Source organism: Lytechinus pictus, chromosome 2, assembly GCF_037042905.1.
Source record: "Lytechinus pictus isolate F3 Inbred chromosome 2, Lp3.0, whole genome shotgun sequence".
Taxonomy (NCBI): domain Eukaryota; kingdom Metazoa; phylum Echinodermata; class Echinoidea; order Temnopleuroida; family Toxopneustidae; genus Lytechinus; species Lytechinus pictus.
The window spans coordinates 40336783-40360299 of NC_087246.1; the positions used below are offsets into that span (position 1 = coordinate 40336783).

The 23517-nt window shown below is 37.5% G+C and overlaps 1 protein-coding gene across 1 annotated transcript in view; it reads right to left on the reverse strand.

The window, feature by feature from the left end:
* LOC129254229 (phospholipid-transporting ATPase ABCA3-like) overlaps nucleotides 1-23517 on the reverse strand; it is a 90171-nt gene that overhangs the window by 42007 nt on the left and 24647 nt on the right. The window contains exons 3-5 of the mRNA XM_054892679.2: nucleotides 16056-16175; nucleotides 15361-15511; nucleotides 1265-1394 (exon numbers count right to left, since the gene is read on the reverse strand). Of these exons, the coding sequence (XP_054748654.2) occupies nucleotides 1265-1394; nucleotides 15361-15511; nucleotides 16056-16164 (390 nt within the window). The 5' untranslated portion in view covers nucleotides 16165-16175. The remainder of the gene's footprint in view (nucleotides 1-1264; nucleotides 1395-15360; nucleotides 15512-16055; nucleotides 16176-23517) is intronic.

Below are 23517 nucleotides of genomic sequence, written 5' to 3' on the forward strand. Positions count from 1 at the left end.
GTTGAACAAATACTTGAACAAAAAACATTTTTGAACAGACCAACAGGAAAAGTGATTACTCGGTCTCTGCCGAACTTTATTCAGGCGAGACAAAAATGGAAATTAACGTTCTTCAGCTTATGATATTCAGAAGTGTATCTTCAACTAGAAATTTGACGTGTCCAAAGGACACAGATGCCCACGTTTAACGCGATCAGAAATTCATTCTATATGATTGAAATTAATATCATGCAGATTAACCAATATGCATATATATAATGAACAAATTAAGACCTTTGAACCAACTCGCATATATGAGCTGTGACCTTTGACCTGTGGACTCCAAATTCGAACTTAGCCTGTATTTTGGTGTCATCTACCTACACACCCAAATTTTTTAAAATCTGTTGAATATTTCATAAGTTATCATGCGGAAACCAACTCACATATTTAATGAGCTGTGACCTTTGACCTGCGGACTCCAAATTCGAACTTAGCCTGTATTTTGGTGTCATCTACCTACATACCAAAAATATTTAAAATCCATTAAATATTTTTTGAGTTATTGCGCAAAAACCAACTCGCATATTTAATGAGCTGTGTCCTTTAACCTGCAGACTTCGAATTCAAACTTAGCCTGTATTTTGGTGTCATCTACCTACACAACAATTTTTTTTTTAATCCATTAAATATTTTTCGAGTTATTGCGCGGAAACCAACTCGCATAGTTAATGAGCTATGACCTTTGACCTGCGGACTCCGAATTCGAACTTCGCTTGTATTTTAGTGTCATCTATATGAAATATTTAAAATCCATTATATATTTTTCGAGTTATTGCGTGGAAACCAAGTGGGGGGACGGACGGACTGACAGGGGCAACGCTTAAAGCCCCCTCCAGACTTCGTCTGCGGGGGCATTAAAAAAAAAACACTCAAATGTCAGTTAAAATAATATACATGAAGTAGATTAAAAGACAGGAACAAAACACAAAATTTAAATATCAAATAAGCATTACATAAATAACAGCATATGGGCCATCGCAAGAAACATTAATCAAAAATCTAATTTAAGCCCAAAATTAAAAGTAATGAGGCATTGCAAGAAAAGTTTAAAGCAAATCAAGGACAAATTTCCATTTAATCAACGAATCTAAAAAGTTACCCTTCTTTTAGAGACTTACGCTTGATTTTGAACTAACAAAAAGTTTCTTGCAACACCCGATTGATTACAAAAGTTATACTATTTGACTTACAATAATGATTACATATTATAGGAAAAACATACTTGCATGCCAAACTCCAAGTCAAGGGCAGCACCAAATACTGCAAGACTTGAAGTATAGTCATATGCTTGGACAGCAATCACTACCCGGTCAATGATACTCTGAATCAACATGAATCGGTTCTTGTAGTTGCTGTAAGAAAAATATATGAAGAGAATACTTACTAGTCGATGTATTACATGTTTTCTGCATAATAATGTTATTCATGAATTATTGCATTCAAAATAATGAGTGGTATTCCAGGGCTCCACACTAATCCTTTTTTTCTACTGGCCCAACCTGATCATGTCAAACCAGTAGATAGTCAGTTCTACCATATTTTACTGGTCCGAACCTAAAATTTACTGGTCTCCAAAAATAAAGAAAAACATAAAAAGGCTTGAGATTACCTTGCCGTCTTATATTGCTTATTGTTATCCCCCCCCCAAAAAAAACAAAAACAATCAAACAGTACACACACACAACATAATTCATGAGAGCCATTTGCATTTCTCAATTTTGTAGAGCATTTTTAGTGAGACACCAAAGCCATGATTTACAAAAGAGAAAAAAATATTTGTATCAGTAAGATATAATTTTTACTGGTAATTTCGGACCAGTAAATCTGAAAAGTTACTGGCCCAACGGCAATTTTTACCGGTCTGGGACCGTCGGACCAGTGCTAGTGTCGTGCGCTGGGTATTCTGATAATTAAAAATAGGTTTAAAGGTAAAAGACAGTAGTTGCAGCAAACAATTATTTCTTCAGAGAGTCTTTTAAATCAAGGCTAATTGTCAAAATATTATCATACATCTAGATCTGGTACATTAATGTAAACTTATCTTTGTAAAATCATGAAATCTTAGCTCAAAATTGATAATTCTGATGATAACTAACACAGAAAAGCATATGTGGGACAGTGTATTAAAGGTATAGTGTATGATTGGTTAATCTCAGACAAGGTCAGTGAATCAATTGTAAAGATATTATTTTCATTAAATATCTATATCAATGCTCTACTTTATCACTCAAAAGAAATTGGTATAACTCTTCTGTTTTCATGATATTGAGGGGTGAAATATATATTATAAGATCTCGGTTAACCTATTAATTTTGTTTCCGCCCTCTCGAGTTAACAAATAAATTGATATTAGAACACCATTCGAATCATGCATATTCATTACGACCTCATGCATATTGATGAAGTACGTCATGGCGCATGCGCGGTATCAAGAAATCCCTGTATCAACAAAGTGCAGCGCTGTGTGCAGAAGTAGCTGAGTAGAAGCAAACACCGAACGGTGCGTACAAGCTCAATGAGCCGATGCTAGCCGGCTGGCGCTTAGTCCACGTCCTGGACGATTTTTATTGATTGGGCAAACCAGGGGCAAACCCTATCGGACCGTAACGGTACCCCCGCGTGCACACATAACCAACACACACACGCCCTCCACTGATTCACTTACCCCCAGTGATTCACCTAACCCACTGATTCACTTTCCCCGAAAAAAAAATGTTGTTTCGTGTGACTATTCAGGGGGTGTGTGTATGCGTGTTATGGGGATGTAGTGTGTTGTGTTTGGTAGTCGTATCGTACAAAATACCAACAGTCCAGGAGGTGGACTAGCTAGCTATATGCTTGCGCTCTGCATGCACGTTTACTTTAGACATAATCCACTATTAGCGATAGCAAACACAGGACAAGCATGTATTATATGGAGCTATAGCTCCATGATTGTATAGTACGTGAATAAGGATTCAGACACGTGGATTATCGGACGTGAATGACGAAGCAAAGGATTGCCCAATATGGCTTACTTTCGGAATCTTATGTCATGAATCTGAAAGGAGTCCAAGACTAAAAGAGATACGAGAATCCCAGAGAAGGGCAAGGGCCGAGTTTGATTAGACGGCCACCTCGCTCTTTGCGCTCGCATCAATATTGTTAGGTAGATGACAATCAGAGAATGATATCTATGATGACAATCCTGTTCATGATTACCAAAAGTGCTTAGAATGTCAAAATTTTAGGTCAGAATATCAATCACTTTTTAAGCTCAAGTGATTGATATTCTGACCTAAAATTTTGACATTCTAAGCACATTTGGTAATCATGAACAGGATTGTCATCTAATTTTAACTAAACAATATTGAAGCGAGCGCAAAGAGCGAGATGAAAAAATTTCATATGTATTTATATAGACGGCCACCCCCATTCTGTCTAGGGCCGAGTATGAAGAAAGGGAAGGGCGAAGAGAAAAACGATTATTTTCAGGGCGGGATACAAAATAGTAAAACATAAAAGGAAGATAAAAGTTGATAGGACCATGGAGGACACACAGTATTGACATGAAAGTAGGATTATTCTTCGTTGTTTAGACTGAACTTGCGAGGTCAAAAGGTGAGCTGAGAAACCTGTTGATGCGAAGTATGTAGCGTAGTCTACATCGTGTAGACCGTGATAGTGTGTGTATGCGACCAATGCATCAAGTTGCAAATTTAGAATAAAGTGTTATTTGGTCAATCTTTACAAGCAGAGCAGAGGCGTCATGAGCAAAAGCAAAAAAAAAATGGGGGGGGGGTAGACGTAAGGGGCAAGATTTCTCGGAAAACTCTTATTCTTGCAGCCACAAAAGAAAGCTTGTAGCTAGAAGTTGAGTATATTCAATATTGCGCGGCGCTATGGTCTATGGTAGAACCGCTCTATGTATGCAGAGGGGTGAATTTCGGGGCCGACCCCGGGGGCCGACCAGCATGTTTTACAACAGAACTTTACAAGTCATGCCGTGTGAAATAGAGCAACGAAGTACGTGAAAGAAGACTAAGCAAACTTGGAGAAGCAACGTCCGAGGGGATTGCACATACTGGTAATTTACGTCTGCTTTGAAACGTGTATCAATAAGGATTTCCAGAGAATGGGTCGCAGAGTATTTCTCCAGTATGGGGAGGGTGGGGGTAGCCTTTAGGCCTAATCAATCCATCAGTGGATGGATGACTGAAAGAATGAATAGATGGATGAATAGGCATATATATGAATGGATCATCCGATGAATGTATAACCCCAAGAATGGATGGACAAAGACAGATGGATACCAATGACGAATAATAGATAGGGGCGCCCCATGGGAGCTGTTGTTGAATGGGCTACCCCTTATTAAATAAACAATAAACGAATAAAAATAGATGGAAAGATGAACTTTTATTGCAACAAATGAGAGGAAGATAGGCCTACGGGATATAGGCCTACGCATACAGTGTGTGCACGAGCAGTTCAACTTTTGAAAAAAATTTGAATGACTGTGGTGCGTCTAACCATGAACAGGATCGTCACCTTACTAAACAATTAATGCGAGCGCGTAGAGTAGGATGATTTTTTTTGGTATTCTGATCTAAAATTATAGGCACTTTTGGTTATCATGAACAGGATGAGTATTTGATGCAAGCAAACATGAATTTGGCGCCCACCCCCCTCCCTTGGTTAATTGAACCTGAATTTGGCGCACCGGGACAAACATGAAATAGGCACCCGCGTGTGGTGAACATCCATTAGGCACCCCCTAGGTTGAACATCAATTCGGCGCCCCCCTATGTCAAACATCGATTCGGCAACCCTATGAAAAATATCGATTCGGCGCCCCAGCCCCTAGGTTGAACATCAATTCGGCGCTCCCTCGGTGCCCCTATGTCGAACTTCAATGCGGCCCCCTTTTATGTCAAACATCTATACGGTGCCCTGAGGTAAAGCATTAATTCGCCCCCCCCCCCCTCCACCTAAAACATCAATTTGGCACCCCCTAGGTTGAACATCAATTCGGCGCCCCCCTATGCAGTCAGACCGCATGTCCCTATGCTAATGAGCAAAAAGGCCAGATTCATCCAAATCATCTCGTGGCTGAATCCTCCTCCTTGCAAAATCTCGTGATTCGTGAGATTTTCTTTCTCTAATAATTTACCTGTTTTAACCTCTAGTTAAATGAAATATCATTGCACCATCAGATAGAGTAAATGTTATTCTTTCACATTGGTCATTTATTTTGTATACAATAGTTTGAGAAATAAGTGAATTTCTGGCCTGAAAATGTGCCTCAAAACTGAATTTTCTTCCTCCGTTTTCTTTTGCAAATTGTGCAAAACTTTTTATTTTGAGCCTCAATGATATATATATCACCATAAAGCTGAACTTCTGTGCTTTCTCATAATGCCACTCTTGATATGCGGCACCTTTTAATCGGGTCAAGATCACACTTTTCCCACCAAGGTACAAGACGAGATTTCTGAAATTTTGTACTTGCATGAAATCCAGAGTTCTGATTGGCTGGATAAGGTTCACAGAACAACAGGCGCGGGTAGTTTGAGGAGATTACCACATGGGAAGTGTGACCTTCCCATGAGCCCAGGCAGTGGAACCGTTGGAATTTGCCAGTGTGTGGTCCCTTTGACCAATCAGAGTGCAGTATTCTTGTTTTCAAGCTGCTTTATGTACTTGGACAATGAAAAGTGTGATCTTGACCCGATTAAACTAATTCTTATTTTGAAACCTATACCATTTTAAAGCATACATATTCAGCTTTATAATGATATAAAAATCATTTGGGCTCAAACAAAAATAAAGTGTGAAAATAGCAGCTTTTGTCAGGTGAAAATAATTATTTTGTAGCATATTTTAGATCACAATTTTAACCTATATTACAAAATCTTTGAATAAATTCAAACACATGACCTGAAAGAATGATTCTTCTTCTTTACAATGATACCAGAATCATGAAATTCGATGCACAATTAGAGCAGCAATGACAGAATCAAAAGAGGTGTTTTGGTCCGCATCAAGCTCATTAAATATGCAAAACTTCTTAAGTCATGAATATCACTTGGATGAAAGAAGCCACTTTTTTGGGACCTGCCTACTGACTGTATGTCAAACATCAATTCGGCAACACTATGGAAAATATCGATTCGACGCCCCAGCCCCTAGTTTGAACATCAATTTGGCGCCCCCTCGGTGCCCCTATGTCGAACTTCAATGCGGCCCCTCCTATGTGGAACATCTATACGGAGCCCCGAGGTAAAACATTAATTCGTGCCCCCCCCCCCACCTAGGCTGAACATCAATTGGCACCCCCTAGGTCGAACATCAATTCGGCGCCCCCCTATGTCAAACATCGATTCGGCAACCCTATGAAAAATATCGATTCGGCGCCCCAGCCCCTAGGTTGAACATCAATTCGGCACTCCCTCGGTGCCCCTATGTCGAACATCTATACGGCGCCCTGAGGTAAAGCATTAATTCGCCCCCCCCCCCCTCCACCTAGGTTGAACATCAATTTGGCACCCCCTAGGTTGAACATCAATTCGGCGCCCCCCTATGTCAAACATCAATTCGGCAACACTATGGAAAATATCGATTCGACGCCCCAGCCCCTAGTTTGAACATCAATTCGGCGCCCCCTCGGTGCCCCTATGTCGAACTTCAATGCGGCCCCTCCTATGTGGAACATCTATACGGTGCCCCGAGGTAAAACATTAATTCGTCCCCCCCCCCCCACCTAGGCTGAACATCAATTGGCACCCCCTAGGTCGAACATCAATTCGGCGCCTCCCTAATTCGGACATCAAGTTGATGCCCCCTATGTCGAACATCGGTTCGGCTCCCCTAACTATGTTGGACTTAAATTCGGCGCCCCTATAGGTCGATTATCAATTGGGCGCCCCCTCCCTAGGGCGAACATCAATTCGGCGCTCCCCTTTCCCTCTTGTTTTCCTCCTCTCTTTCTTTCCCCCTTTTCTCTTTCTCTTCTTCTTTCCCTCATTTTTTCTCCCCTTTTTCTTTCCCTCCCTTTTCTCCCTATTTTTGGCGCCCCTTTTTCGCCTACCGGGGGGGGGGGCGTGCCCCGAGGGCCCTCGAATACGCGCATGGTGGAGCTGCGGATATAGAGAAATAAGGACAAAGATGTAATGAAAATATAAGAACTCTTGAAATATTTTATATTTTCTAGGCAAACTAGAATCCAAAGCGTATAAATAATGACCGGCTGAATAGACCTCCATTTGCATCCTGTTTGATATGCTTGCATTTAAATAAAATTTCCTGCAAAAGTTCCATTGCAGGCTAAATAAAGGGCAAAAGTATAAGTTTTTTCTTTGAGAGGGGGGAATGACGGTAAACAACAAGTGGAACGCCTCTGGCAGTCTTGCCTGCATTACACAATTTAATATAGCAGCAGTGCTAACTTTGAAAACTACTATAAAATAATCATTCACAAAAACACCATTCATATAATGACATAATACCACGTTCATTGACCATAAATGACATTTGAACGGTGACTTAAGACTTGTCAACTACACCCATGTCCACATTTCATTCACTCTATCTATAAACTTTCAAAGTTATGATGGCAATTCAACAATTACCCCAACATTGCCTAAGTTTATTGACCTTAACTGACCTTTGACCTTGGTTTTGTGACCTGAAACTCACAGGGGATGTTCAGTGATACTTGATTACTCTTATATCCCAAGTTTTATGAACTAGATCCATAAACTTTCAGAGTTACGATGGTAATTCAACAAATACCCCCAACACGGCCAAAGTTCATTGACCTTTAATGACCTTTGACCATGGTCATGTGACCTGAAACTCGTACAGGATGTTCAGTGATACTTGATTACTCTTTTGTCCAAGTTTTACGAACTAGATCCGTAAACTTTCAGAGTTAGGATGGTAATTTAACAAATACCCCCAACACGGCCAAAGATCATTGACCTTAAATGACCATTGACCATAGTCATGTGACCTTAAACTCGCACAGGATATTCAGTGGTACTTAATCAACCTAATGTCCAAGTTTCATGAACTAGATCCATACATTTTCAAAGTTATGATGGTAATTCAACAAATACCCCCAACTTGACCAAAGTTCATTGACCCTAAATGACCTTCGACCTTGGTCACGTGACCTGAAACTCAAGCAGGATGTTCATTTTTACTTGATTAACCTTATGTCCAAGTTTCATGAACTAGGTCCATATACTTTCTAAGTTATGATGTCATTTCAAAAACTTAACCTTCGGTTAAGATTTTGAAAATAATTCTCCCAACATGGTCAAAGTTCATTGACCCTAAATGACCTTCGACCTTGGTCACGTGACCTGAAACTCAGGCAGGATGTTTAGTAATACTTGATTAACCTTATGTCCAAGTTTCATGAACTAGGTCCATAGACTTTCTAAGTTATGATGTCATTTCAAAAACTTAACCTTAGGTTAAGATTTGATGTTGACGCCGCCGCCGCCGTCGCCGTCGGAAAAGCGGCGCCTATAGTCTCGCTCTGCTATGCAGGCGAGACAAAAATACCAGCAAGTGCGATGGGTGCTAATCAGGGGCGGCGGAACATATTTTCATTTGGGGGGCAAAAGAGGGCACTTATATGTATTTTTTTATGCAATTGAAATTTTCACCATGAGATTATCATCTGCGTTAAGTAGTTGTGCGTTTTATAGTAATTAAGTTGAGCAAAGCCTTTTTGAAGTTTTTTCTGATTGATTAAATATGTAATCAGGCTTTATTTTTCCGGGAGCGAGCGTAGCAAGCAAGCGGTTTGGAAACATTTTCAAATCTGAAGTTGTGAAACTCGCTTTTTGGTCAATTATTACCGCGCAAATGATTGTTAAAAGAGCATCCTTGAGAGATGTTGTGAGCGCGAATCGCGGGCTCAAAATTTTGGACATTGCATGTACTAATAAGAAATTCGAGCATTCCGAGCAATTGTTTTTGTTATCATGAAAAAGATGTGTATCTAACTGAATAATGGACATGAGTGCAATATTCCAACCTGAAAACTGGACAAGCTAAGCACTTTTTGAAACCAATAAATAATAATTGATGCGAGCGCGAAGCGTGAGCCGAAAATTTGTGATATTTCAACCTGAGAACTGGACATTCTAAGTTTTGAAACCAAGAATAAACAATAATTGATGCAAGCGGAAAGCACGAGCTGAAAATTTGTGATATTCAAACTTGAAAATTGAACATTGTAAGCAAAAGTTGTAACCAAAACACTTGCACCCCTCCCCAAAAAAAAATCCCAGTAGGGGAAAAAATGGAAAGTGCCCTTTTTTCAAAATGATGTGAGTGCGAAGCGCGAGCCAAAAATTTTGTGATTTTCTAACCTAAAATGTATTGTTTGACTTCAAAAAAGGTATTTTATTTTTGAAAAGGGGCACACATCATTTTGGATGAAGGGCACTTTCCATTTTGAAAAAAAATATTTTTTTTCCTACTGGGATTTTTTTTGGGGGGTGCAAGTGCTCTCTGCCCCCCCCCCCCCCCCCCCGGTGCTAATATGGCCTCGGGTTATAATTTTTGATGTAAGTTGAAACTGGTATTAACAAAAAATGTTGGTTTGACTGCATCAAATTTTGATAACGATGGTTTTCTTTAAAAAAAATTTTTTTTACCATTTCGATCCATGACATGTTTGCATTTATTTTGTTATTGTCCGTTGACATGCCCAGCGCTTAGAAGTCGTGCCAAAACGTGATTTTGCATAGAGCACATTCGCTGAACCATCATCGGAACTTCAGAATAACAAAGAAATGGAAGACCCCTTCCCCAAATAATTCCGCCTAGCTGTATGTCCTCGAATATATATATATATATATCTCCATGATACGTACGTAATTTTATTCGCCAAGCCCAGAGGACCAAGGAGGAGTGGGGTGAAGGGGGAGGCCCCCAGGAGACGTCATCATCAATTTCACTGAGAAAACCGTACTAAAGTTTTGGTCACAAAGTTGGACAAAGTCAAACGTGATACTTGTTTAGTATATACTACCATAACAAGTTGAAAAGAAAAATACAAAGAGAAACTTTCGGGGGGGGGGGGGGTAATCGATGTTACATAAACATCAATTGCTTATAATATACAGGCCTGACGTACCGGTATCATAGGCGGGTCCAGGAGGCCAACGGGGCGCCCCCACCCTATTGGCGGCGCATAATAGGGGGAAAGAAAGGGAAACAAGTAATAGAATGGAAAGCAGAGGGTGGGGGGAGAAGAAAAAATATAAAGAGGAAGAATGAATAAAATAAGGTGAGGGTAATTCAGACTTGTCACTATATAAAACAATTTAGCCCGCGCTTCGTGTTCGCATTGCCTGTTCGATGGAATATCTATTTATCAATACCTATTCATTTATTTATTCATTCAGTCATATTTAAACAGGTTCACAAGATCAGAGTTGTAATTACTGTTTTTTTCATCTTGGTCCTTGTATAATAAAACATAGTAAAATAGCAATTACAATAACAAGGTATTATTCATATCAAATTAAAGAAATATCAGCTGATCAATGTAAACAAAAACAGGCCTTAGTAAAACAAACAAGGGAACTACCATTTACTAATTCAAATGCTTGAGCGCCTAGGTAGCCAAGCTAAAGCCGGGGTATTAGCATGGCCCGCTGGGAGAACAGTTTACGGAACTGAAGTGGCTACCCGGTGCACCATAGGCCCTACGTACCGTTATGATTATTTTGTTTTATTATGATTAATCTTCAGAGGCAGATCTAAGATTTTCCAAAGGGGGGGGGCACATTTTCCCGAGGAAAATTTGACAAGCAAAAAAAAAAAATGGTTATAACGATAGATTTTTACATAAGAAATATTGATTGTGCCTCTGAAGGGGGGGGGGGGGGCACAGCCGGCCGGTGCTGCATGGATCCGTCAATTTACAGGACACAATACACGATTTCCGAAAATTTTACCTCGCGCTCTCATTTCTATAGGGCTTATGAGTAACTGTTACGACTATACAGTGCGTATCAAAAAAAACGGGACAGATTTGAAAAGTCTATAAAATTTTAGTTTCAAATAATGATGTCTATATTTTGGTGTTAATAGATGCTCTAAGGTCTTATCTTTGAAATGCAATTTAAAAAAATAAATTTTATTCATGCTTGACCGAACACGGGACGTTTTTGTTGGGGGTTCAAAAAGAGGCTTGCGCCAGAATTGCAGAATATGTGTAATACAATGATCAGACTTCTTGCTAATCAGGAGACTTCCTCTTGACCTTTTCATTATCTGTGCCACAATTTTCGAATTATGTTGTCAAATTTCATTTACAAAGTTATTTATTTAATTGAATTATTTTGTTTTTTCATTTAAACTTCTCTTACCTTTTAATTTTCCTTCATAAGTAACTGAGAAAAGAAGATTTTTTTGGTTAACCCAAGCAAGAAGATTTGAATTATTAATTGGGAAAACTTGTGATTATTCAAATCGTTTTATTATGTGAAACAAATTATGTTATGTACCTTTTAAAAGACATGAATCTATTTTTCAATGGGTCATTAATTCGTTGACCAAGTTTAATTGCTTGACAGGAAACACAGGAAGGGATTCATGTCTTTCAATGACAATGGTGTATTGAGTCAATTTTGAAGGAGCTAGATATGGCAGATCGGGTAAAATGTATTAAAAAGTTGTGAGCGAGCGAAGTGAGCACGCAAATATTCCCACTTTTTTTTTTATTACAATATCAAATTTTGTGATAGATTTTGACATAATATTCAGCAAATAATATCATATTTTACTTTCTATCTTTCCTTTTATTTCCTGTCCACTTTTTTCCTTGGTCATGATTTTTTTTAATTGAGGGGGGGGGGGGAGCAACCCCCGAGCGCCCGCCCATCTGTGTGGCTTTGTTCAAAAGGCACCATAACCTTTGTAGCACATAATGAAAGGATTTGAATAAAAAATCCATGCTCTCCCATAATTCGGTTGAAAAAAATAATTTTAGCTTGAAGAAGGAATATTCAAAGCTAACAGAGAGCATATTAAAAAGAAATAACAGAATAATTCAATCAAATAAATAGATCTGAAAATGAATTTTGACCGCATGATTTGAAAATTATGGCAAAGATAATGAAAAGGTTAAGAGGAAGTCTGCTAATTAGCAAGAAGTCCGATCATCATATTACTCATATTCTGCAATTCTGGCGCAAGCCTCTTTTTGAACCCCCAACAAAAACGTCCCGTGTTCGCTCAAGCATGAACAAAACTAAATTTTTTTAATAGCATTTGAAAGACAAGACCTTAGAGCACCGATTAACACCAAAATATAGACATAATAATTTGAAACTAAAATTTTATAGACTTTTCAAATCTGTCCCGTTTTTTTTTATACGCACTGTATAGATACAAAACAAGTGGAACGCCTCTTGCAGTCTCGCCTGCATTACGCGATTTAATATAGCAGCAGTGCTAACTTTGAAAACTACTATAAAATAATCATTCACAAAAACACCATTCATATAATGACATAATACCACGTTCATTGACCATAGATGACATTTGAACGGTAACTTAAGACTTGTCAACTACACCCATGTCCACATTTCATTCACTCTATCCATAAACTTTCAAAGTTATGATGGCAATTCAACAATTACCCCAACATGGCCTACATGTACGTTTATTGACCTTAAGTGACCTTTGACCTTGGTTTTGTGACCTGAAACTCACAGGGGATGTTCAGTGATACTTGATTACTCTTATATCCCAAGTTTTATGAAATAGATCCATAAACTTCAGAGTTAGGATGGTAATTCAACAAAGACCCCCCACACGGCCAAAGTTCATTGACCTTAAATGACCATTGACCATGGTCATGTGACCTGAAACTCGCACAGAATATTCAGAGGTACTTGATTAACCTAATGTCCAAGTTTCATGAACTAGATCCATAAATTTTTAAAGTTATGATAGTAATTTAAAAAATACCCCAAACTTGACCAAAGTTCATTGACCCTAAATGACCTTTGACCTTGGTCATGTGACCTGAAACTGGTGCAGGATGTTCACTAAAACTTGATTAACCTTATGCCCAAGTTTCATGAACTAGGTCCATATACTTTTTAAGTTATGATGTCATTTCAAAAACTTAACCTCCAGTTAAGATTTTGAAAATAATTCTCCCAACATGGTCTAAGTTCATTGACCCTAAATGACCTTTGACCTTAGTCATGTGACCTGAAACTCAGGCAGGATGTTCAGTAATACTTGATTAAGCTGATGTCCAAGTTTCATGAACTAGGTCCATAGACTTTCTAAGTTATGATGTCATTTCAAAAACTTAACCTTAGGTTAAGATTTGATGTTGACGCCGCCGCCACCGTCAGAAAAGCGGCGCCTATAGTCTCGCTCTGCTATGCAGGCGAGACAAAAATTACCTTTGAGCTGCCGATCGATCGGGGAAAATATTTTTCAACCCCCCTCCCTCTTTATTAGTGAAAGCTGGATCCGCCCCTGGATATTGTAAAAAAAACACTAGGCCACGCGGTATTTGTCCAATTTAATTGATAAATACGTTGAGGCAGTATATTGACGAATTCAGTGGTGGAGAGAGAGATCTTATAGGCCTATAGTACACACAAAGCAAATAACGAAATTGGTGGCCAAGCTAGTTCAATACAAAATGATTTCTAATTTTTCCTTTAAAAAAATGTAGCATAGGCCTTTTATTTAAACAATTAAGAAATTACAACGTATATTACTACTACACGTGATAATAATGAACAAATCAAAATACAGAACCTGAAGAAAATGATAACAATTCAGTGAATCGGAAACAAAACAAAAATACATATGTATATATAATAAAAAATAGAAAGAAAAAACTTGAAAAAATATAATAAATAAGAATATAGCCCTTTCTCTCCCTTTCACAAGCACCCTTCTCCCTCCCTCCCTCCATACCCTGGAGAAATAGATCAACAATACAGATCAACGAAGCAAAGATGAAAGCAAGGTAAAAGCCGTCAGACTTTGTTATCAATGTACACGCTTTCTACGAAATGCAATAGAAACCCGTGCATTCACTGTGTACAGATTCCGTACCCGCCCATGCCTCCGTACCTTGCATCGGCACTTGAGACTCGCGCAGAGGCGAGAGCTAGATATATGAATACTCATGAGCAGGTATTGATGTCATTTTGTCTCAAGGTGGCGCTCTTCATTTTTTATGTTAGTTCTAAAAATAAATCCAAGAAAGCTCACTCGGCAAATCTTCTCATCTCTATATATTTTTTTGAGAATAAAAACAATTCTTTCTGGCCAATGCAATACATTGTATGGACTCAGAACTTGTTTATGAATATTGTGGAAAGCAAAGGGTGAAATTTAAAAGAAAGTTTTGAAATAAACCAATGACACAATTTACCTTTAATATAGCTTCGAAAAATACATTTGATGGAATTCCGTGCTTATTTTGCTAATTTCTCAGCAATTACAGCATTTTCTTCCAGAGTTATTCGGCACATATTTTTTATTTATACATACAAACACTTTGGTGTAATTTCATCGGATTCTGTTCGAACTCATTTTGGTATTTATCTTTAACTGTAGTCTAAATTATAATGTTAGACCAAACTTCTATAGAATGCTGGGTTTCAGAACCTCCATAACCATGGCAAAGATGATGTACCAATTAATCTTTTAAAAATCATTATATTTTCATATTTATAATTCTTCTCATTTCACGACACACTTAATATTGGATAGTGTTTTGCTGCAGAAATAAAATTATTGTACAAGGTGAAAGATTTGACAACTGGCACTCCATGAAAGTGTGGTCTAGGTTAACCCAGGGTTAACTAAACCATGGCTATCAGAGTACCATCCATTATGTTTTCATAAGTTCAAGGGAGAGAGAAAAAAATAAGTCTCCTGCTTATAAAATCAAAAGTAATTAACAATCCACAAAAGTAAATGAAAACAATATCTTCTTTTTCTTCAGGGTTGATCTGCCTCCTTCAAGATTCTTGCAGATATGGTTAACTCAGTGGGTCAGATGCATAAATAGTAATCGTTTGCTAGCAATATTTCAATAGTTGAATTAGAATCAGCAGTTTAACTCATTCACAGGTGAATTAATAGGAGGCACAAATTGTGTATATGTACATAAATCTGCCTATTATTGATTTCTCTTGTATTATAATGAATTGGTACATTGATGAATAAGAAAACTAATAAGATTTGTCAGATTCAATTATATGACTGTGATTACAGCTGACTGCAGTTGGCTTTTGATTTTCATAGATAAAAAAAAGCATTTACTTAATTTCAGATGGGCCGACTCCTAGCCATGGAAAGACATTCAGCTCAGTATACCAAGAACCAAATGCTGCAATATCATGAGGTAAACGAATAGTGTATCTCATATCCATAGGTATCTCAGTCGCATCTGGGTCCACATCAAACTCCACAGCTATAGTGAATGGAATACAAGAAAGACATGTTACAATGCTACATATATGCTAGTACAGTCACACCATCAAAACCAACTCCAAAGTGACCAATGAAATACAATTCAAACAAACATAACATCTTTGATCAATCTGGAGTTGGTTTCTTTGGTTTGACTTTAACATTAAAAATACCATACATCTTCAAATGTGAATAAATAAGAGGCACAATTGTCTTGCCCCCTTTCACGACTTGAACACTGTAATTTATTTCATGCTGATGTGATAAATGTTCAAACTAGTGTGCTGTTAGTGTTAAAACCATATCCCCTAAATGATGACTTTTACTATCAGTAAAATGGCAATGGTATTACATAAATTTTGTGCATTATCATCAGCATCATGTTCATTATGATTCGATTCCTTGTATTTTGTTTCCATGTACAGAAGATTGAAATACAAATACATGTAATGTTCTATGATTTTAAAAAAAAAACCATTTAAAAGAGAAGTTCCCATTTTTTCTGATATTTTTATTTGATCTTGATTTAAAAGTAGCCTACTCACCTGCATAATATTCAAGATCTCCTTCTGTTACTATGTCAGCCATTTCTGAGGCAGATGAGAATTCCCTTGTGGAGAGAGGAAAGCGAGCTATCCCAGATACTTGATTCATGATCAAATAGGCTGTGAAATTAAACAAATAAATTCTTTAATGATCTTGTTGTACAGACCAAATTTTAGGGCAAGAGAAACAAAACTCTACATTAAAAATTCAAAAATCATTTTAAAGTAGAAATATATTGCAAATTCAAAAAATGGAGAATTATACATCAAATTAAAGGGGAAATTAAGAAGAACACGATGGCATACTTTATTTATCATGGAGACCGATGAAAGTCATTAATTGATAGTTTTAGAGTTCTCTCTCTGAAGGCTTTGAACACGTAGAACTACGTCCGCGAAATTGGGGGTTTTTTATGACGTGTATGTGTGTACAAGAGACGCGATTGGCTCTCCCACGTTAAGCTCCACTTGCGTGCAAAACCTGTTGCGATGGTACTTTTCTCCACACTGTCACTGAATACTTTGATCACAAAATGGAAGAAAACCCAAAAGTTTATCTAGATTTGGATTTTGAAATTGATGATTTTTAAGAAATTGATGATAGAGATTCTAGCTCTAGTGAACACCAAAGTTATGTGAATGACGGTGAATTAGGGGAATTACATCGGTGATGGTGAGTTGGACCGAGCCGGACAAATTCACTCTCCAATTCGCTACTAACTCATGCAGCTGCTAGCTGCACCGAGCATACGACCCACAACAAATCCATGAAAATGAATTTCAGCATGACCACATCCAGAGTATCTTCCCTGAACGAAACTTATTCTTAATGAAAAGGAAAATGATATAACTGTACTTACAAATAAGTGAAAATATCCAAACCATATAATTTTTTAAGTCAAATCAGAGAGGCATTTAGCGCTTCATAACTGGTGATTTTTGTCCTTTGTATTTGTTTTCAATTATTTTCAGATGACATGATGATAATCCCCACATCACTACCTTTCCATTGACATACCGTATGTAATATTTCTCGCACATGGTGTTCAGTGATACTTGATTACTCTAATGGCCAAGTTTTATGAATTAGCTCCATAAAAATTACGATGTGTAAGGTCCATATACTTTCTAAGTTATGATGACAGTTCATAAACTTAACCTTAGATTAAGATTTCGATATTGATTCCCCCAATACTACATGGACCTTGCTGGACAAGTTTGAGAGATTTGTACTGCACAGGAGTTGTGTTTTCTTGACTTTACGAAAGTGATTTGGTGCTTATGTGAAATGTGCACAGTTGGTATCCATTGCGATGAACTTGAGTAACGTTTGTGTGCTATGATCCCAGGGTAGTGCTTCTTTTGTTACCATATACCTTTACTTTTGTTGAGATTCACTCAACTTAGTAAACTTTTGTTTGTGGACAAAGCAGAGTGAGTGAGTAAATGCTTGTGAGCTTAGGTCATCATGTTGGTGGTAGCCGTATTACTTTATACACTGGTCGTGGGTTGTATACATCAGATAACTGCTCCGTCATGTTTAAGCCCTAACCGATCATGTTGCCGTTTATTTCACAACAAATACTTGAAACTACCTATTACGTATTATGCAAATTCTTCAGCGACCTTCAATTTTGAACTATTATTGTCATGTGGTGATATACACCCAAATCCTGGTCCCGAAATTCAACAAAAAGACAAAGTAAGGAGATATTCAATTTCTCAACTTTATGCTTTAAAAACTGAACCAAATCTACAAAAGTTGCCTTTTGAAACATGGAATATGATCAAGAAATCCAATATATCCTCTCGCCCTATAATTCGTCGTGGTAAGCGTGCAGGATCAAGGAAAAATAAAATGTTGTCGTGCAAGACATATGAAATTCAGGTTGTCGTAACACAACGAAAGTGTCTGAGAATGGCTCCTACAAGAAAACGCAATGCTATAAATTTGAAACAGCTTAAACCAATTGCCAGTCGTAAAAAATTGTGTTATGATATTCCAACTTGTCTGTTATCCAATGTTCGATCTATCACCAATAAATTTGATGAAGTGTCAATTCTTGCAAATCAATATGATGTGGATGTCCTTGCAATCACAGAGACATGGTGGGATGAAAATACTCCAAACGAATTATTTTCAATCCCGGGATATGCAATGTTCTCTAAAAGCCGATCAGGAAAGCAAGGCGGCGGCGTAGCGACTTTCATCAAACATAGATATAAGCCCCGTATTTTACCGATTGATGTACCTCCTGAAATTGAAGCCCTGTGGTTAATAATGAGACCACCAAGATTACCTCGAGATATTCCGTGTTTTATTATATGTATTTTATACTATCCACCAAGACATCCTATGGCTGATCAATACATCGAACATCTGACTGCTACAGTTGACAGGTTGTTGGTTCGGGATCCAGATGCAGCTATTTCTATATTAGGAGATTTTAATGATTTGGATGAAAGCCTGATTCTACATAATGACTGCTTTAAACAAGTTGTAACAGAACCAACTCGTGGAAACAATATTTTAGACAAAATCATTTCTAACTGTTACAATCACTTTAAAAATCCACAGATTCTTGCGCCTGTAGGTATGAGTGACCATAATTGTGTTTTGTGGTGCCCTTCTTCAGAAAATGTGTCATTGCAAAATAAGATCAAAAAGAGATCTGTGCGTCCTTTACCTGATAGCGGAATTCGTGACTTTGGGTCTTGGTTAATTGATCATTCTTGGGAGGAAGTATACACCACAGAAGATCCTTCTTTAAAATGTGATTTATTTCTTCATACTCTTCACACCAATCTTGATCGATACTTACCAGTAAAATCCGTATCTATGCATGTAAATGACAAACCATGGATGAACTGTAATATTAAGTCATTAATTTTGCAAAGGCAAACATCTTGGCATGCTCGTAACCAAGTCCTTTGGCGGTATTCAAGAAATAAAGTAATAAAATCGATTAGGGTTGCTAAAAAAGAGTTTTACAATAAAAGAGTACGCAACCTTAAAACTCAGAATCCTGCTAACTGGTATCGACAAATTAAGTATCTGACAAATGGTCCTCAAAATCTAGCACCAATTAGCATTCCGGGTCTGTTAACGGATGCTCCAAATAATTATAAAGAAACTGCCAATCGTATAAATGACCATTTTCTACAAATTGCTTCAAACTTACCTAGGTTGAATAAACAACTATTACCGTGTTTCTTACCGGCGCCCTCTATGTGCCCTATTGTTCAGCCGTATGAAATATTTAAACTACTTTGTAAACTAAAATTACAAAAATCAAGTATCTCAAATGATTTACCAGTCCGCATTATTCGAGAGTTTGCAGTTGAATTGAGTACTCCGTTAGCTGATATATTAAACTCATCTTTCCATCTAGGTGTCTTTCCTCAAATGTGGAAGTATGCTGAGATCATTCCTGTTCCTAAGTCTTCCCCACCAACAATCAACGAGTTAAGACCAATTGCATTAACATCATTTTTTGCGAAGATTGCGGAAACATTTATTGCAAAATGGCTTTGGGAAGATATTTCGAACAGAATTGATCAAAATCAGTACGGAAACAGAAAAGGAATTTCTACATGTCACTATTTGATTGGGTTGTTACATGAATTAATTAGGAATGCGGATAAACCTAAGTCAATATCAACAGTCATACTGACGGATTTTTCGAAAGCTTTCGATCGGATAAATCACAATATTCTTATTACTAAATTATGTGAAATGCATGTTCGACCTTGTATTATATCTTTGGTAGTAGATTTCTTAAGTAATCGTCAACAAACTGTGAAGTATAGGGGCCAGTTATCGAAATCAAAAAGCAGTGTCACGGGTGTACCCCAGGGTACCAAACTTGGTCCCATTTTATGTATGCCCTGCTTGTTCTGTTACTCAGATATGTCCTGGGCGTTCCTTTCTTCTATGTTTGTATATATTTTATTCCTTTGTTTGAACGATTTGAATGTTAATAAAGTGATGAATTACTACTTGATAATGATAAATGATGCATGTAGTGATAGCAATTTGTCATATTTTAAGTATGTAGATGATTTAACCATGGTAGAGTGTAGAATGACTAATCAAACTTCACAAATGCAAACTGAAATTGAATTACTCGAATCATGGACTTCTCGAAATGGTATGGAACTCAATGCATCAAAATGCTCAACAATGTCAATTTCATTTTCAAAACAACCTCTTCAACCGCAAGTGATTTATATAAATAATACCCAACTGCAATGTGTAACCACGGTGAAAATCCTAGGAATTACAATTCAGAATGATTTAAAGTGGAATGCTCGTGTAACCGAAATAATGAAAAAGAGCAATAAAAAGTTATACATGCTAAGAAGATTGAAAGCTTACAATCTACCTGAATGTGATTTGTTAACAGTGTATATAGGGTATGTAAGACCAGTCCTAGAGTATTGTGTACCTCTATTCGCCGCATCTCTTACTTTGAAACAGATAAAAGTTATTGAAACTGTCCAGAAAAGAGCATGCAAGATAATATTAGGAACCAAGTATCTATCTTATGACATGGCTCTAAATACCTTAAATTTGACATCGCTTGAAAGTCGAAGAGTAAAACTTACCACAGATTTCGCTTTAAAATTAGAAATGAATCAATTGTACAAAAACTGGTTACCTCCACTGAAAACAAACACATTCAATTTACGACATATGAATAAATATAAGGAAATTCCATGTAAAACAAAAAGATTTCAGAACAGTGCTCTTCCAAGTCTGACAAGATTATTAAATAAGTACCATGGTAAATAAGTTTGAAATTTATGTAACGAATGTGCAATATTGTAATATCTATCATCTCAATTTTTATCAATTTTAACTCCATTTTTAACTGCATATGTAATTTTAATTTGTATATTCATTGTATATCTTAGTAATTTTGATTATTGTTTTATAATGGCATTGTGTAAACATGTACAATTCAGTCTGTGACTGCCAATCATGTTTTTTTTGCAATAAACCTGAATTGAAACATGGTCTAAGTTCATTGACCCTAAATGACCTTTGACATTGGTCATGTGACGTGAAACCAGGGCAGGATGTTCAGTAATTAATACTTGATTATTCTTATGTCCAAGTTTCATGAACTAGGTCCATATTCTTTCTAATTTATGTCATTTCAAAAACTTAACCTTAGATTAAGATTTGATGTTGACGCCGCCGCCGTTGGAAAAGCGGCGCCTTGAGTCTTGCTCTGCTATGCAGGCGAGACAAAAATTGTGGTTTACTGACTACATCTGTGGAAAAAACGTGAAATTTTGAAGGAAAAAAAAGTCAAATACTGCGTTTTTCCGTGGGGGGGGGGGTAGCATACCAAGCTTAAGTTTTCACTTGTTTCTCAGCGCCCACCCTGTTCTAAAGCAAAAATTCCCCAAACCTTTAATATGTGTAATTTATGTAATCTGAGAAAACATTTTGCCAGATATGGTGAACTAAAGATATTCTATTAAATAAACGTGAAATTCAGGTACACATATATGAAATATATCAGAGATTTAGGTTTCAAAGATATTGTAACATGAGTTACTATAATCAGTAACTGAGTACCAAAATATCTTCAAAGAAACTAATAATACATTTAGAGACTTGATACATGTACATTTAAAAATGTTAAACGGTATTGCCATCCTTTAACAAGTGGAATGCTCCTGGCAGTATTGCCTGCATTATGCAATTCGATATAGCAGCAGTGCTGCCTTTGAAAACAGCTAATGAATATTTATTCACAGAAGAAAACACTGTGATCAACCAAAAAATTACACGGGGGCGGCGGGCGAATTCGCCCCGGAAAGTCCAAAAAGAGCCCCGGAAAAGGGCTAAAAACATTCACACGAGGGCGACTGCAAAACTCATAATCGCCCCCGTCAACACTGTATATTTATGTAGCATTTCATGCATACGTACGTGATTGCATTTAAATTATACATTATACATTATATTGCATTTAAATGTGTACTTGTTTGCATTTGCGTGTGACCGCTTATATTACAATCTTGAGCTGTTTCCTACGCGCACACCAATTGTGCTACAAAATCCCAAACTCATTGCCCGACTGCAGTTGCGAACATCACGTATATATGTACGTAAATCACCGCGGAGCTGCCCGCAGAGTCACACAAGCAAATACAAGATACAGTGGCACAATAACATTGCTCATTTCAGCGCACGCGAGTCCATCATAGGATCGTGTCAGCTAAGAGAACTTACCTGTGAATCTCTGTTTACGGGCATGAATAGTGCATGTGGTACATGTGCTGACCAGCATCCCTTCAATGTGGCACACACACACACACACACACACACACACACACACCCTCACATACACACACACAGACATACCCTCACACACACACACAAACGCAAAAAAGCCGCGAAATAGCTCCAGAAATTGTAGCCCTGGAAAGTGGAAAAAGAGCCCTGGAAAATGAAAAAGTAGCCCTGGAAAATTTTTAAGTTTCTCCAAAAAGAGCCCTGGAAAGAAAAAACGTAATTTTTTGGTTGACTGTGATAATAAAATATTATGTCCATTGACCAGGATCATGTGACCTAAGACATGAGCAAAACAATCATTCATACTTGATTACCCTTACATGTATGTCAATGTTTCATGGGCTAGATCCATAAACTTTCTAAGCTATGATGCCAATTCAACACATACTCCCAAAACGGCCAGAGTTCATTGACCTTTAAATGACCCGACCTTGGCCATGTTCCTGAAATGTGTACAGGGTACCGTAAGTAACGGACAGTAAACCGCACCCGTGGATTAAACGCACCCCCAACTTTGGACTAAAAAAAAAAAAAAAAAAAAAAAAAAAAAATCCTCACATTATATTTGAGGTACGAAGAAACAACAAGTGGAATGCCTCTGGCCGTCTCACCTGCATCACGCGATTCAATATAGCAGCAGTGCTGATTTTGAAAACTACTATAACTCGCACAAGATGTTCAGTGATACTTGGTTACTCTTATTTCCACATTTTATGAACTAGACCAATACACTTATAGAGATATGATGGCAATTCAACAAATACCCCCAACGTGGCCAAAGTTCTTTGACCTTACATGACCTTTGACCTTGATCATGTGACCTGAAACTCGCACAGGATGTTCAGTGATACTTGATTACTATTATGTCCAAGTTTTATGAACTAGACCAACACACTTTCAAATTTATGGCTGTAATTCAACAAATACCCCAATTTGGCCAAAGTTCATTGACCCTAAATGACCTTTGACCTTGATCATGTGACCTGAAACTTGCACAGGATGTTCAGTAATACTTGATTACTATTATGTCCAAGTTTCATGAATCAGATCCATAAACTTTCAAAGTTATGATGGTAATTCAACAGATACCCCCAATTCGGCCAAAGTTCATTGACCCTAAATGACCTTTGACCTTGGTCATGTGACGTG